We start from the raw sequence: 15,981 nt of genomic DNA on the forward strand, positions 1-15,981 counted from the left end.
CGGGAGAGATCTTGGCACAGTGACGTCATGGGTCTTTCATGATGCCATCACCCAACTAAAGGATGGTATCTCGCGAGACGCGGGTTCATTTGATAGCAGCTCTTTGGTCCAACGTGGAAGAGAGTCAAGTAAATCCTCTGATATTGTGTCACCGGGGCCAATCACAGGAAGCCACTGCCCACAAACACACGCGTTCTGTTGGCGAGCAGCCACGGCAGCCCCCCCACCTCGACGCCGGTGAACCACGACAGCCATTCGCCCCTCCCCTTGTAGCCTTCATTACGTCACAACGGAGAAATATGTCCTTCAACGGCGGCACTGGGCGGCTAGCATGTGAGAATTCCTTTCCCACTCATGTCGGTACGAGGTGAGCAGCTACTTCCAGCTGATTCTTTGAGCAGCCAGCAGCAACCCCCAGTGTCCCCAGCTGGCAGATCATTGATCCCCTGCCAAAAAAAAGCAAGCAAAGGTAAAACCCACTTATAGCTAGATTAGGTAGCAGTGACGTCTTGGACTCTTTCTTTCACAGACCCACAAACAAACCAACAGTGAACGTCTGGAACCGACCCTCCAACGTCCGCCAATATACTGCGCTTTGCACCTTCAACTTCCTCCTTCTCTCCTCTTCCTCTCCATACCAAGTTGATACCCAACCACCATCACCAACCGCGATATTTTCCTCAGCCAGCAAAGAGGCATCTCCTTTCCCGCCTTTACACATCCTACAACTACAACATCTTGCTGAAGAAAAAATAACACCATCATCATGAGGATCGCCAAAGCGCTCCTGTCGTTGGCCCTCGTGGCTGACGCAGCTATCGCTAGCTCTTGGTTTTCGAATGCTGGTAAGTCATGAGTTGTGGTTTTTCTCGACTTCTCCAGCTCATTATTAACAAGATCTGCAGCCTACAACAAGTGGCACGAGACTGAGCTTGAGCGTTGGCTCTCCGATCACGATGTCCCCTATCCTACTCCTGCCGACCGCAAGGATCTCGAGAAGCTTGTCCAGAAGAACTGGGAGTCGCATGTCGTAACACCATACAACAGCTGGGACGCTGCTCAGCTTAATAGCTATCTCAAGCAGAAGGGTGTCGAGACCAAGGATTCCGCCCAGGCCAGCCGCGATTCTCTCGTCAGCCAGGTGAAGGGCTACTGGTACGAGACGGAGGACAAGGCTCAAACCGCCTGGACCAATGTGAAGGACTGGATTCTGGACAGCTGGACCGACAGCCAGCTCAAGGCCTTCTGCGATCGTCATGGTATTCCTGGTAAGTTGACATGACGTCATGTCTTGAATGTTTGAGGCGTCGACTAACACCGCCGTAGTTCCCCAACCCCGCACCCGTGATACTCTCCTTCAGAAGGCTAGGGTCGCTTACGAAACCGCTGCTCAAAAGGCCGGTGAGACTGCTGCCTACCCTGGCAACTGGTTGTACGAGACCTGGTCCGAGTCTGATCTCAAGGAGTGGCTTGATACCCATGGCATCCCGGCTCCTCAACCTACCACCCGCGACAAGCTCATTGCCTCTGTCCGCCGCAACTCTCGACTTGCCTCGCTTCGCATGCAGGAGCAGAAGGCTGCTGCTCAGAAGAAGGCTCAGGAAGCTTATGCCACCCTTACTGACAAGGTTATTGACGCCTGGAGCGAGTCTCAGTTGAAGGAGTTCTGCGACAAGAATAGCATCCCCGTTCCTCAAGGTACCAAGCTCAACCAGCTCCGCTCTCTTGTCCGCAAGCACCGCGCTGAGATCATGGGTGACACTGTTGCCTCAACCGCTGCCTCTGCCTATGGCGCTGCTACTTCCAACGTTGGCGAGAACGTTGCCAAGGCTACTGATGCCACTTCCCAGGCCGCTCTGGATGCCTTCAACGCTGCCGTCAACACCTGGTCTGAGAGCCGTCTCAAGGGCTACCTTGACGCCCGTGGAGTCCCCGTTCCTCAGGGATCCAAGACTGATGAGCTCCGTGCGCTCGTACGCAAGCATGCCCACAAGGCTGCTACCGGCTGGAGCGCCTGGACCTGGGACGATCTGACCCTCGACAACCTCAAGGCCTACCTCGCTTCCTCTGGAGACGCTGCGGCGAAGAAGGCTGGTGAGAAGGCTGGCGCTACTCGCGAGGAGCTTGTCCAGGCTGCCAACGCTGCCTACGCCTCTGCTTCTTCTGCCGGTGGTAACTCCTTTGCCTCTGCTACCAGCTACCTTTCTCATGCCACCGACAATGCCAAGGCTGCTACCTTTGATACCTGGAGCGAGAGTGATCTCAAGGCCTACTTGGACAGCTATGGCATTCCCGTCCCTCAGGGTTCAACTCTCAATGAGATCCGTGCTCTTGCTCGTCGCCAGTGGACTTACTACAAGTACGGCACCTCGTCTCCCTCCGAGACCATCTTCGCTAAGATCAAGGAAAACGTCTTGAGCGGCTGGGACTGGGTCACCGGTCAGGTCATGGCTGGCTCTGATGCCGCCAAGAAGAAGGCTGAGGAGGGCCGTGCCAAAGCGCATAAGGAGCTCTAAGCTGGCTTCCCTCAAACCTACATCACATCACGACAAGGAACTCTGTCAAGGCCGTGCATTCTGATCGGGATTGACGCCGAGTTTGATCTCTGTACAACATTTCTTAGGGTGGATACTCTTTGACCACCACACATGATGGCATTGACGCGGCACAAAACTGGCTTGGAGGGTTACGAGTGGTTATCATTCAGGGGCTGCGGGTTTTTTGCAGCAAATGTTAATACTCGGGGTTATGTCTGGAGTTGGTCGTTGTTTTCTTTTTAGGTAGTTTCGTCTATCGGCCTCCATGGCAGGGGGTAATGAAACTTTGTGAAAATGTTTGGTTCCTGGGTGGTGAATGATGGGCCATACTAATATTGTGTCCGGTGCTATGATACCCAACCTCCAGTTCTCTTCCAGATCTACTGGCCCTGGCCAATGAACAGCAAGACATACCTTTGACGGCATCTTGTAAACCCTCCTCATGGAGGTCATAGTACAACTCATGATCGTGGTTGCTGAGAATCCTTCATCGAGGTAAGAGCTTCTTCTGTTCTTGCATGATGAATATAGTAGGTATCATGGTTGTTCCATGAGAGCTGAAAAAAGGTGAGCCTTGGCGAATTATGAATCATGTGTGGCAGGGCTGTGTGCACAGAAACAGGAAGCAAGCGTGTGTGTTGGTGTATTGAATGGGTTGATGGGTGATGGAAATGGAGTTTACGTAAAGGTTATTTGGGAATTGGGGTGTTTGAGACTGTGTGGTTGAGGGTGAGTGAAGAAGTGTGAGAGGATTAGTAGGAGTATAAGATTATCTATGTACTGCTTAAAAGTACCGAAAATCTAAGGCATTATTTATATCTTGGAAAAGGCTTAGACTAAAGATGTACAAAGGTTGGATTAAGTCTAGGTATTCGACATATAAAGCTCGGATTTAGCTCAGATTAAGTCTACCAGGAGCTTGGATTATACGATGAGTTTTAAAAGGGGATCCTAAGGATGACTAGACACTGTAAAGTGAGAGGTGTATGTGCTTTTGCTTAAGGGGCCTCTCTCTTTACTATCCAGTAGGGGGATGGCGGTATGTGGGACCTGGGCATTTAGAAGGTCGAAACTAGCCGGGTAATATCAATGACCATCATGGGGCAGGAGCAGCGCATATGCTGTTAGAAATTGTACGGCAGATATCAGATGACGGTTCATGTTTGTCACAAGATAACACGCCGGGTTTGGAAGGTTCGGATATGGAGTCTCGGCGATTGATGGGTTGTTTATTTGGTTATCGCGCTTGCGACGGAATCTTGTTTCAGAACTTGCAGTCCAAGAGGTGATTTGCTTATGATGAACCACTCTCCGAGAGGTTTAACATCAACTACCGCCCTCCATCCCATCCAGTTTAGTACCGTGCCACCATAACTCGGCAATGCGTGACTTGACCCGGGCAGCGAATTCATTGTCACACTTGAAAGTTCAAGTAGGCAGGTAGGTATGCAACCGCGCACTTATCATCTTGGTACGGTCTGGGTATAATTATTAGGTATTATTGCGCTACTAAAGAACCAGTCGACCAGATCGCACCGTGTTCTCAAATGTTCGTGTCGCTAGATAAGGCAGATGCCCAAACTCAAGTAAGGTACGGAGTTGCCGGGTGCCAAAATTCCCATGTCCCCAGTCCCAAAGTGTCGAGGGAAACTCGCGCTCAAATCCCAACCCCCAGGCCCCAGTTAGGTCCCTAGCCTCAAGTCCCAAACCACAAATCCCATAGAAAACACTGTCTCCCTTTCCGAAAGCCCAAATTCGGAATGCCACAAGCTGGGTAAACCGCAGGAGTAGTTACCAATCCATGATGCAGTCATAGATAGAACTAAGCACCCCATTGATACTCTCCCAACACCAGCCTTCACAAAGTCCTCCCTTGTCTCCATCCCAAAGGCATCCCACAGAAAAGGCAACGTCCGCGCCAACCTCACGTAGCTAGGTATGTTTAGGTGAGTAGCGGTATGCGAAAAGAAACCTCGAAGCCTCAGAACCTAAGCCCCCAGAGCCCCATGGGCGAGTATTCCTGGCCTCTGTACCCCCTCCGCGACCAATTATCCCCCACCTGATGGTACTTCCCCCCCCATGGGCCCATCCTGTCCCCTCCAGGCCTCAAACCCCCACTGCTGCCACAATGACCAGAAGGCGACCATCTCCAACCCAGGCAGCTGCTTCATCACGCCCTCGCTCGTGAATCTCATCGCTTCTTTAACCGCTTTCTCCTCAAAAATTAGCATTGCTGTTCCTTTTCAGATCCCGATTTTCAGATCTAGCTAAAACCAAGAAGTCAATAAGGGGAAAAGCGACTCTCTTCAAGTTAGGAATATCCGACGGCGGAGAAACGAGATAAGCAACGGCATCCTGCGCATTCTCCCAGCTGTCGGCTCCGGTGGGGGGAATTGTAATCCGAGTCGTCAAAGATGGCGAGCCACTCAATGACCTCGCTGATAGCTTTGTTCTCCTTGACAACGTGATGAAGGACGTCGGCAGTGGAAATGACCGGCGCGTCCATGGCGAAGGCGCCAGAAGAGATGAACAAGCGCTTCAGAGCGCGCTGCGAGGCCAAGGTTTGGAAGATGGAAACAAGAGCCTCGTCTTCGGACGGGCGAGAACCGCGGATCATGTCAAGAGTACCAGGGGTTGGGTGGGTTGGGTCGAGAGCGCGGAGCAGAAAGGCAGCGACCAGCTTGCCGTATGTTCCGGGGTCGTAGCCTTGCTCCCTGATGCCGTATTCCGAAAAGTTGAAACGGAGATTCTTCGGTGTGACGAGCTGATTGAGCTTCTTGGCCGGGAGTAGACTGGTGATGAGTAAAATCTTCAGGGTCGAGCTGGCTTGGTCAATGAAGCTGTAGAGTGCCAAGTTAGATGAGGTGAGTAAAGGGTCTAACCTTGGACGAAGCTGTAGGTGGAAATGCTTAAGGGACAGCTTGGTGGCTTTGTGCAAGCCTGGGTGAGCTGACTGATAGTAGCCCACGTCTTGTTTCGTGATGTCTGGTGGAAAGGAGAAGAGGAATTCAGTAAGCCACAGACACCCTCTTTATATCTTCTCCCCCCACCCCGTCGGCTTGCCAGGCCCACTTACATGGCCAGATTCACCTCATCTGCTATTGTCATCGCCCTCCTGTATTCACTTCTTCCGATGTGCGACCCACAGAGCGGCTTCACTTGCTTTCAGAGGTGGGTCAAGTGCAAAGATGAGGTGAATTATCGCGATGGAGCTGCCCAGAAACGTTGCTCCTCCAGACAGAGCTCGGACAGAGGCTCAAGTGAATTTCACGAAATGTTTTAGATATGCTTTCCATAATTCACTGCCCGCTTCACTGTGGAGGAAGTGAGAGTTGGTGGGAGCGGTCATCAATATAAGATGGAGCGAACCAAAATTCCTGCCATGAACCCTCTCATGATGACCAGTAGGACACCCAATCTATAGGTATACCTTGATGGTTTGGTGGCTTTAACCTAGCTTTTGGCTCATTACTTTTTTTTTTTTTTTTTTTCTTTTTTAATTCTCTGCAGAAAATATGATCAACATTGAGCACCCATCACATAAATCGGTGACACGGAGTGTGGGAAAAAAGAGTCCAGCCAGTGGGATGCCAGGTAGATGCATGCCCTCTACATGAACTACATAAACTAGGGGTGAACTGGCGATTGCCACCTCGGTCACCACCAACCTGCAGTTTGCATTGATGAGTAAACTCTTCTGACAACATATCCCTATATTTGTGTCACGACACAATGATAAGCACCAAATGATTGTACTTTGGCATGAACAACCACCTCACCAGTCATACCTAAGGTACCCACCCAGATCAAGAAACGATTGTCCCAGTACCCCATCAAACCCGCCCATGCTTACACCCTCTCTCCCATTCAAGAATGACCACCCCCCAAGTAAAAGCTCGAACAAACAAATCCCCGAAGCCATGGCAGCCATCCCCAGGCTCGAGAAAACCGTGATAGAAAAGGATCAGACCGTTGAAGCACCACGCAAGGAATACCTTCAACAAGTCCCGTTGCGAGCCAACATGACATCTACTTATACAGAGTACAAGCACCAACTCCTGCCATGTGATCAAGCATGGCAGACCGACAAAGCTCGGAGACAGAACGCTGATGGCGATTTACAGGACGCATTGTTGGATTTAAAGGGAGCTAAGAAGGAGTTGGAGAAGCTTCTTAAGGAGGGCTAAGAGACGAGGGGTAATCCGCTAACAGACCACTCGAATGGAGGTGGACCAAGCGTTGGTGGTACCTAGAACAGGTACGGGAGTTAGGGGAACTCGAATATGACGCAGCACAGGGGGGGCACCACCAGTCGGGTCAATGGCGGCGGCGGTGATGATGGTGTCAAGAGAGATGGGGGCAAGAGGAGGAGGTGTCGCTAGGTAGCCACTGAGGGGGCCTGTGATGGGTGGGGTATATGGCCCCAATCTTGGTGAGAGGTTTCTTTCTTTTTGTGATTTTGACAATAGGACAGCTGTGTTTGGGGAGTGTTGGATGGGGGCATAGAGCACCCAGGGGTTTGAAGCTAGGAGGGGTAGCCATGTTGGATGTGCTGTAGCTGGCATCTGTAGATCTGAGAGCTCGCTGTATTTTTGGCTTGACAATTTCTTTTCATAAGGTAGTTACCGAGAGAGTATTAACAACATGGCTTGACATCCTATCTTTAATCCCATCATGAACAGCGCCAGGGGCGTTGCCACGTGTGATATCTGTATGCCTTTGGTCTAATAATAGTCCCACCGACAAATAACCCCACCACCCACGTTGAACCAGGACGCTCCCTTGCCCTTTCGCCCCATGTAAGTACCCGTGCGAATCAGCTGTGCGTCATATGAAGTGTGCCCGTACAAGTTCCAGTTGCGTTTAACAATGGAAGCGCCAGCTGATTCACACTTGCCGCCTCCACGATCCAAAGTCTCCGACTCCTGCTCGCTTTCCATTAGAAAACTTCCAATATCTTCATGCAGCCCCTTCGGCGGAGGCTTTCCGCAAGTCATATGGCCGCACGTCAAATAGGAGTCCAAGGCAAGTTGACTTCTCACAACTTTGGCACTGCAAGGCCAGCACCAAGCCGCAAAATGTGACTTCTTATGTTCAGGATAATATGTCAGAAGCTCATCGCTGACAATTGGGTCCAGTTTCGAACTGCAAATCTGGCACGGTGCAAGTGACAGTAGAAGTTGGGACTTTGGAGTCAAGGCCACTGGTACAGTAGCAAGACTGCTCTGATTCCGGGTTTTTCGTCGATGCGTTGGGTTGTGGATGCCTTTTTGGAGTGCTGATGATGCTCCAAGATTATTCTGGAGCGGGTCTGGAGGGTGCTCAAAGTCGAAGCTTTTACCCACTGCTACTCCAGCAGGCAGGCTGAAGTTGAAGCTGCCGCTTATCCCATCGAGAGGGCTGACAGTCAGTGCGGGGGTGACTTGTTTTCCAGTCGTAAGGGCAAGGGGCTTTCGGCTCCTGGGAACTAACACCTTTCTATTTGTTTGGATAAACTGAGCCCGATCCGTGGTAGCGAGCAAACCCAGTTCATATTGTAAGATAACGGGATTCGAACACGGTCGGTTTCTGAAAGGCTTTCCCAGGGCTTTCCTAGAGGAAACCCAGACACTCATCATGAGAGGAAATCCAGCAAGGATGACCAAGGAGCCGGGAAAAGTATCGAATCTCTTAGTCACGGTCTGTTGAAGCATTCGTGCTTTCAATCTCATTCCGCTCAACGGTGGTGGCCCTAAAGATGTTGTTTTAATCTTATCACAACTATCCTCCTTGTATCCAGTCTGCAAAACAGAGGAGTGTTAGCATGGGTTATTTCACCTCATCCCTTGGGGATCTGCCAAGTGACTTGCAGAATGGCAATACTCAAAAAAGTCCTTCCTGGCCGTCCACTCCGCGAGGCTGACAGCTTTTCTACCATCTTCCATGGCGCGGATTGTTGACCAAAGCGCTATGCAAGCGATGAGGAATCCTCCAAGTGCAAAGACCATGTTGCCACTTTTAGCGCAGCGCCTTCTATCCCGCTGTCGGACACAGGTCGAAAATTGAAAATAGCGAAACACGTTACAGACATATTTCGACTGTTTGACATAACGGAAGAGTGCTGAGGGTAATAGACAGGATGAGGCAGTACTGTGTTCCGATACGGTTGATATTCTGTCGAATGAGGTTGTAGCCGTTTGGGTTGGGGTTGTTTGAGTTGGGGTTGAAATGGACGCAGATGGCGGGTGTGCCTGATGAAGTCCAGCCACCATCGGCTGGACCACTTCTGGCATCCTCACTCCCTCGCAACCTGATGCGATTGTTGCGGAGTATATAAAATGAGCGCTGGGCATAGAGAAAGTCGAGTTATTCAGCACGTTAACGAAGTCATCTGGCTCGGGGTGACATGCGGTTGCCTTGCTGGTGGCGGTGCATTTTTATAGCTTACCTGCATAACGTGCGCCTACCTAGGTAGGTGCCTTGTGGCGTGGGGGCTTGATCCTTTTGTACGCCAAAAGCTCGGATAGGATACGTCTAAAGCTTAGATCATAAAGATAAAAGCTTGGACATATAACCTCCCGCATTAAACAAGCTATCGAGCTCATTCTATCCTATAGTCTGGCCGCCAAAGAGAAAGCCTGGCTCAGTTTCAAGCTCTGCTTCTGGCTCGGCTTGGAGCTCGGCTTGGAGCTCGGCTTGGATGTCTGCTTCTGTCCCCCGGCCTGTTTCTGGCTCTGTTTCGGTCCCGGCCTCTAGCTCTGTTCCTTGTTCTGTTCCTTGCTCTGTTCATTGTTCTGTTTCTGCTCTGCTTCTGGCTCCCGCTGTTTCGGGTTTTGCTTGACCTCTTCTTCAAGCTCTGCTTTAGGCTTGGTAAATAGACCCGAATGGTGGCTAAATATAGAGCTGTAGGCAGTATCCAACACCCACCCGAATTCCTCCTGCTGATCCGTCATATGGTCCCTGACTCTGAACCGCTGGGCCTAGTGAGCCCTTCCCTCTTTCTCCACCCTCCTCCAGTAACACAGAATCCCACCAATCTCATCTATCCAAGGCTCAACCATGCGCTTTTGGATCCATCATCAGGATACGGCGCCCCCCCGTGCTTTTCATCACCATTGTAGACAAAGTACACCCGATAGAGGAGAGCTTCGACAACTTGATTGAAGTTCCTCTGCCATGAGATCTGTGTCAGGACATTGTCGACTTCACCACCATCATCGGTTGTTTCCGCATTGATTCTGAGAATATCATTGATATGTAGGACCATACCACGAGGAGGACTGTCTACGCGCTGGTAATAAAGCCCATAAAGAGCTTCATCAATGCATGACCAGCACCAAGAAACAAAGTAACAATTATTGTGGTCCCAGGGGTGTTCTGGTGGCTCATCAAAACCTAATTTCAGTGTGGCCTTGCAGATACGACACGAGAACCCCGGCATAGGAGTTGATGCTTGGATTAACGGCAGGTCCAATGGCCAGATTGCCGCCGGGATTGACGGCAGAAGTCGTGATTGAACAGGTGACGGAACTGAAGTTGGACTCTGTGAAGATAAGATTGACGACCCAGCCGGTAGTGAGCGGAAACTTATTTGAGCATCCGACTCTGTAGATATATCCCTGGTCTACCCTGTGGGTAGGATGTCCTTCTGATTCCACAGACTCCAGAGACAGTTTTGGTATGTCAGTGACGTAAAGATGTAAATGGTTCCGTTGACGTTTCCGGCCCCCTTCTCGTATAGATACGTCGGCGTTTATGAGGGCCGAGGTCATTCCGGTGTCCATTCGGAGTAAAAGAGAGTGGTTGCAGTGGGCTTGAAGTCAAAACTAGTTTCCAACCCACTGCCAAAAATCGCTCGGCGTGAAGTGCCTGTCATGGAAGAATGGTGAAAGTCAACACCCGAGCTGTTTGCTACTCCGGTGCCAGGTGACTGGGCAGGCAGGAGCTCTCCGGCTTCTCCAGCCAGTAGTCCATTTTGTTGATTGTCTCCAGAGAACGTGTGTGGCGGTGGACCCAGGGGTGCTTTTGTTACTCTGTCATACCCGTCCTCCTGGTCTTCAATCTGTTTGAAAAATTAGCTTATGGTAACGACCAAGTGTGTCCTTGAAATCGACCTACTGTTTCACAGAACTCCCAGTAGTCTTTCCTAGCCGTCCACTCAGCTATTCTCACAGCCTTCCTACCATCCATCATAGCACCAATAGCTGACCATAAAGCCACACAAGCAAATAATAAGTCCAGTTGTGGTAGTAAGAAGCTTACTTGCTTTGTTAACTGAGCCTCTGTACTTTCCCACAACGACCTTAGAGTTTTGAAAGAGGGCGTATTCTGCATCGGCTACACACCTACCCATGCTTGCCAACCTCGATCCGAAACTGTGAAAAAATATATTAGGATGCGACTTTCTTTGAGGCGATGTTGCTGTCATTGGCGGCCCTGGTCTTTGAGAAGCTCTAGATGGCAAAGGCTCGGATGCGGGGAGAGAGGAAACACAAGGGCTTGCGGCTGCTCCATTCAACTGGTTAAGCTCCTGTTGCAAAACACTCGCCAGTCCAAAACCAGTTCCCAATTCGACGAAATCTTTTATGAACATCTTGCAATCAGGAAGTTTGAGGCAAACTAGTTGTTCGGCAGGCACAAGGGACTTGGGCAGCGTTGCTGTGCCACATATTGGCACAAGCCCACCATCACAGAGATCGTGCATGAATGGCCCCGAAGCTCACGCTGCCATAGCAGGCCCGCTCGCTACACATTTGGTTGGTCCACATTCACCCCTCACGTCACATCTCACCTCACCTTGACCCTTCACCTTCACCTCTCACCTTCACCTATCACTCACCACCCTCACCACCACCCCCCGCAACCTCCCCAATCAACTTGACAAACTCCCCAGCATCATGCCCAAACCTCCCCAAAAACAACCCATCAACCTCCCCCCCCAACCTCTCCCACAACCCCCGTCCCGCCGCCCCCCCATAAATAACCCTCACCCTCCCCCCCCTTCCTTTCACCCCCTCCCACTCCCTCAACCCTCTCACAACCCCCTCAACATACTCCTCCCCAGCTGGCTCCCTCCCCCCGATAGCCCAAACTGGCTCATAAGCCAGCACCACCTCCTCCCCCTCCCCAACCCCCTTTAGCACAACCTCAACCTGCCTCACCACCTCCCCAACCGCCCCTTCAACCCCCCCATCTTTCCTCATCTCACCAACACATATCACCGGAACCATCCCATTCCTCACCACCCCCCTAACCTTCTCCCCAACCCTCCCATCAGTCTCCGCAAACAACCTCTTCCGTTCCGCATGCCCCAATTCCACAAACTCCACCCCAACCTCAGCCAAAACCGCAGGACTAACCTCCCCTGTATAAGCTCCAAAGTCCTCAGAGTAACAATCCTGCGCCCCTACTTTTATCCTTCTCGCCACCGACCCCTCAGGAGCAGATCTTATGATACTAATGACAGACGTGAGGGTGACAAAGTCGGGGATGATGAAGATGTCGACATCGTCATCACCCAGGGTTAGGGTATCCGTAGGGCTGGAAAGAAGCTCGACAACGGACCGGGTGAAGGCTTCCGTCCGGGAGGCGGAAAAATACATTTTGGTGGATACCCCGATCAGACGACGCCTTCTTCCTCGCTTGTTACTGTTATCATCCGGCGCCGTCGACGCCGCCGCCGCCGCCGTTGCTTCGGGGCCGGGAGAGGTGGGGTTGCCGGACATCACTGAGGACAACAAACACGACCGAACAAAAAAGGGGTGTCCGATTTCGGTAGTCTAAAAGATGAATGCTGTGTACACCAAAGTCTGGGTTACCGAGGAGATAACACTACATTTTAGTCAGTCCTCACCGTCACAAACAAACCTGATCATTCGCCCTGTCGTGACGCAGTCCATTTCATTCATTCACACACGGGAAAGGTCCCCCCCACCCACCCATCAAAGCAAGCAGCACCGTCGATCCCCGCGGCTCGGGAACTTTTTAGCTTAGTCCCATCCACCTGGTGCCACTGTAAAAACCCGCTGTAGCTCGTCCCACCAACGATTTACCCGCCCCCAGACATAGCGGGGGTCCCCATCTTGATATCCAATAAACAGGGTAACAATAGCAGCACCACAACAACAGCATGCTCCAAAACTCGCTGGAACTGGAGCTCCAACTGCCTGATAGGGTTCGCTGAGCCGACAAGTTCTTCTTGGCCCCCCCAGAATGTGGATAACCCAAACAATCAACAAAGTGGAAAAACGCAGGCAAAATGGAGCAAACTTGAAGCTTGTATTCCTCGCTGGATCCCACCCCCCCAAGAAGATCTGTTCTGGACCAAAGTGGCGCCTTCAACACCAAACATCCTCGGATTACCCTTTTGGGAGCGCCACTCTCACATGTATCCTGTCTCGTCTCTTGGAATCCAACTCGCTATTCCCGCCCTCATCAGCAACCCTTCACTTCCTCCGCCGCCCCAGAAAGACCATGTTCCCCTTCTTCGTATTCATGAATGGCAGCCACCTTGGCAGCACTGGCGCTCTTCTCGTCAAAGACATATCCCAACCACTCCTTTGCGAGCCTCCTCGCAAGCTCCAGTCCCACCACCCGCTCCCCCATGCACAACACCTGGGCATTGTTGCTGAGGACCGCTCTCTCGACCGAGAAGCTGTCGTGTGCGGTGACTGCCCTGATCCCCTTGATCTTATTGGCTGCAATGGCAACGCCGAGGCCAGTGCCGCAGATCAACAGAGCTCGGTCGACCTCTCCCGAGGCCACGAGTTTGGCCGCCGCCGCGGCGATGTGTGGGTATGCCGTCTTGTCCTCCTTGCCCGTGGCACCGACGTCGACGACTGAGATGACCCGGGGATCGGCCGCGAAGTCTTCTTTGATTTTGTTCTTGTAGCTCACGCCGGCGTCCTGTTTGTAAATCAAATCATTAGCCCGTGATATCAAATCTGTCCTAGGAGTATACTCACATCGCAGCCAACGGCAATCTTCCACTGTGGTGAGCTCATGTTGAATGTGATGATGTTGCGATGTCGTTGACGAACTTCCAGACCAGCGGCTCCTTGCTGCTCGCCAAAGTAGTAATGTAATGTAGTCCCATAAAAACAACTTGACACTGCCTTCCCACTAGGGAACTCGGCAATCGCTATTTATCCAAGCCGCCTTTCCGTTCCGGGTATTCCGGCTGCGTCCTGGAAGCACCAGACTACCACCCGGTTCCAGGAGGCTGCATGGGGGGGAGGGGGAAACCACTGCACGCTGCCCCTCTCCCCGTACGCCCCTAAACGCCCCGCATACCGGCAAGTGGCCCATCATGAGGCGATCATCGAGGGGGACATGTGTTACTCGCTCGGCAAGGTTCAAAGGGGGAGGGAGGGGGTGAATTATCCCGGTGGTGATTTCCATATCCGATCTGATGTGCAGGTTCTGGCTTCTGGACCGGATGCCGCGTCAGGCCTCCCCGGTGGTGTGTCCGGGAGTTGACTTGAAATATTGTGTCACTGGCTGTTGTTCGCTGCTCGACTTGGACTCACTCCCACTCCAACGTGAACTTTCACACACCACATTCTGACAGCCAACATGTCCAAACGACACCTCTTTTCCTCACTCGAGGGGCTTGTCCCCAAGGCCCTTCGAGGCATTGTTGCCAGCAACCCAAGACTCAACCTCGACGAGACCAACCGCGTAGTCTTCGACCCCGAATCCCCCAAGTCGATCGTCAGTATCATCAGCGGTGGCGGCTCCGGTCACGAGCCAGCATGGTCTGGCTATGTTGGCACCAACATGCTGGCCGCCGCCGTAGGCGGTGATGTCTTCGCCTCTCCAAGCACTAAACAGATCCTGGCTGCTGTCGAGGCCGTACCATCAGACAAGGGGACACTCCTGGTGATCACCAACTACACCGGGGACTGCCTTCACTTCGGCCTGGCAGCCGAGAAGACAAAGGCAAAGGGGAACCCGTGTCGTATGCTCATCTGCGGCGACGATGTCTCGATTGGAAAGCAGGGCTCACTAGTTGGTCGTCGAGGACTGGCTGCTCAAATAGGAGTGCTCAAGGTTCTCGGTGCTGCAGCTGCAGAAGGCCTCTCGCTGGGCGAGCTATTCGATCTCGGCACTGCCGTCAACAGCCAAATCGTCAGCATTGCCGCCACATTGGACCACTGCCATGTCCCCGGTCGAACAGAGCACGGTGCCCTTGACCCCGATGTGGTGGAGATTGGTACAGGACCACACAACGAACCCGGCTACAAGAAGCTCTCACCGGCTCCTTCAGCGGAGGGATTGGTGAAGGAGATGCTCAGATACTGCCTGGACGAGACCGATCCTGTGAGAGGATACGTCAAGTTCAACCCCGGAGATGAGACGGTGCTGTTGGTCAGCAACTTCGGCGGCATGTCAAACCTGGAGATGGGAGGTCTTGTCGATGAGCTCCTTCAACAGCTCCTGGCCGACTGGAACATCGAGCCCGTGCGTGTGTACGCTGGCTCCATCGAGACATCGCTCAACGCGCCCGCCTTCTCCGTTTCAGTCATCAACCTTTCAGGGGTAGCAGCGACCAGCCCCTATTCGCTCGACCAGATCAAAGGATTCTTCGACCTCAAGACCGATACAGCATGGGAAGCTGTTGCTGGATCCCAGAGATACCGTCGTCCAAGAGCCGATCAGCTTGTTCAACCGCCAGTCGAAGAGCGTAAGGTCATTGATGAAGCGAGAGATATCAAGATTGACCCCGTGCTCCTGGAGAGAATGCTCCGCCGGGCCTGCAATGACCTCATCAAATCCGAACCAGACCTCACACGGTGGGACACCATCATGGGAGACGGCGACTGTGGTTTGACACTCGAAACTGGTGCCAAGGCGTTGTTGGAGGCCATTGATGGGCCACACAAGATTGCTGCCAAGGGATCGGTAATCGAAGTTCTCACTGAGCTCGAGGAGATTCTTGAGGGCAAGATGGGAGGAACACTTGGTGGTATCCTGGGCATTTTCTTCGTGTCAATGAGAACCGCGCTGCAGGAGAACCTTGAATTAGCCAAGACAGAAGGTTTGGTATCGTTATGGTCAAAGGCCCTTTCACATGCCACCCATCATCTCGAGCAGTACACACCAGCCAAGGTTGGCGACCGAACTGTCATGGACACATTGATTCCGTTTGTCGAAGCTATGGCGGCGACCAAGAGTTTGGAGGAGGGCGTCGCTGCTGCGGTAGCGGGATCAGAGAACACCAAGAAGTTGAAGGCGAGATTGGGGAGAGCGACGTATGTTGGTACTGGGACAGACGGCAAGGAGCTGCCACCAGATCCGGGTGCTTGGGGCGCGATGGTGGTGATTCAGGGACTGCTTGCTGCAATTTCAGAATAGGAAGCTATTGGGGATGAAGGGTTTGAATTTTCTCGTGGTTGGATCGATCAGATTTAGAGATCAGTAATTCGGAATAAATTTGGTTGTACTCTACTGTGAATTCATGGAT

General features: G+C 52.2%; 7 protein-coding genes across 7 annotated transcripts; 3 read left to right on the plus strand and 4 right to left on the minus strand.

The window, feature by feature from the left end:
• The first annotated feature begins 33 nt into the window (after nt 1-33).
• Nucleotides 34-2,833, plus strand: QC762_601050 (uncharacterized protein). Its single transcript, XM_062891803.1, has 3 exons — nt 34-845; nt 906-1,268; nt 1,327-2,833. Exons 1-3 carry the CDS (start codon nt 767-769, stop codon nt 2,514-2,516), a joined length of 1,632 nt encoding a protein of 543 aa, XP_062740687.1. The 5' UTR covers nt 34-766; the 3' UTR covers nt 2,517-2,833.
• Nucleotides 2,834-5,026: 2,193 nt separating this feature from the next.
• QC762_601045 (uncharacterized protein) lies at nt 5,027-5,242 on the plus strand (the record flags this gene model as incomplete). Its single annotated transcript, XM_062891802.1, has 1 exon — nt 5,027-5,242. One exon carries the CDS (start codon nt 5,027-5,029, stop codon nt 5,240-5,242), a length of 216 nt encoding a protein of 71 aa, XP_062740688.1.
• Nucleotides 5,243-7,261: 2,019 nt separating this feature from the next.
• Nucleotides 7,262-8,869, minus strand: QC762_601038 (uncharacterized protein; the record flags this gene model as incomplete). The annotated part of the gene is made up of 2 exons (XM_062891801.1): nt 7,262-8,317; nt 8,387-8,869. 2 exons carry the CDS (start codon nt 8,867-8,869, stop codon nt 7,262-7,264), a joined length of 1,539 nt encoding a protein of 512 aa, XP_062740689.1.
• A 689-nt stretch (nt 8,870-9,558) lies between these two features.
• On the minus strand, nt 9,559-10,850 carry QC762_601035 (uncharacterized protein; the record flags this gene model as incomplete). Its single annotated transcript, XM_062891800.1, has 4 exons — nt 9,559-10,046; nt 10,262-10,385; nt 10,432-10,578; nt 10,635-10,850. The coding sequence occupies 4 exons, from the start codon at nt 10,848-10,850 to the stop codon at nt 9,559-9,561; spliced, it is 975 nt and encodes a 324-aa protein (XP_062740690.1).
• A 497-nt stretch (nt 10,851-11,347) lies between these two features.
• QC762_601030 (uncharacterized protein) lies at nt 11,348-12,241 on the minus strand (the record flags this gene model as incomplete). Its single annotated transcript, XM_062891799.1, has 1 exon — nt 11,348-12,241. One exon carries the CDS (start codon nt 12,239-12,241, stop codon nt 11,348-11,350), a length of 894 nt encoding a protein of 297 aa, XP_062740691.1.
• Nucleotides 12,242-12,950: 709 nt separating this feature from the next.
• On the minus strand, nt 12,951-13,659 carry QC762_601020 (uncharacterized protein; the record flags this gene model as incomplete). Its single annotated transcript, XM_062891798.1, has 2 exons — nt 13,481-13,659; nt 12,951-13,421 (listed from the first exon to the last, which is right to left on the minus strand). The coding sequence occupies exons 1-2, from the start codon at nt 13,517-13,519 to the stop codon at nt 12,951-12,953; spliced, it is 510 nt and encodes a 169-aa protein (XP_062740692.1). The 5' UTR covers nt 13,520-13,659.
• Nucleotides 13,660-14,090: 431 nt separating this feature from the next.
• Nucleotides 14,091-15,872, plus strand: QC762_601010 (uncharacterized protein; the record flags this gene model as incomplete). Its single annotated transcript, XM_062891797.1, has 1 exon — nt 14,091-15,872. The coding sequence occupies one exon, from the start codon at nt 14,091-14,093 to the stop codon at nt 15,870-15,872; it is 1,782 nt and encodes a 593-aa protein (XP_062740693.1).
• Nucleotides 15,873-15,981: the final 109 nt, after the last annotated feature.

Source organism: Podospora pseudocomata, chromosome 6 (assembly GCF_035222375.1).
Source record: "Podospora pseudocomata strain CBS 415.72m chromosome 6, whole genome shotgun sequence".
NCBI classification, from domain to species: domain Eukaryota; kingdom Fungi; phylum Ascomycota; class Sordariomycetes; order Sordariales; family Podosporaceae; genus Podospora; species Podospora pseudocomata.

Coding starts and splice junctions, on each gene's coding strand:
- QC762_601050 (XM_062891803.1), top strand. CDS start 767: ATGAGGATCGCCAAAGCGCTCCTGTCGTTGGCCCTCGTGGCTGACGCA. Junction 846..905: donor CTCTTGGTTTTCGAATGCTG/GTAAGTCATGAG, acceptor CAAGATCTGCAG/CCTACAACAAGTGGCACGAG. Junction 1,269..1,326: donor CGATCGTCATGGTATTCCTG/GTAAGTTGACAT, acceptor ACACCGCCGTAG/TTCCCCAACCCCGCACCCGT.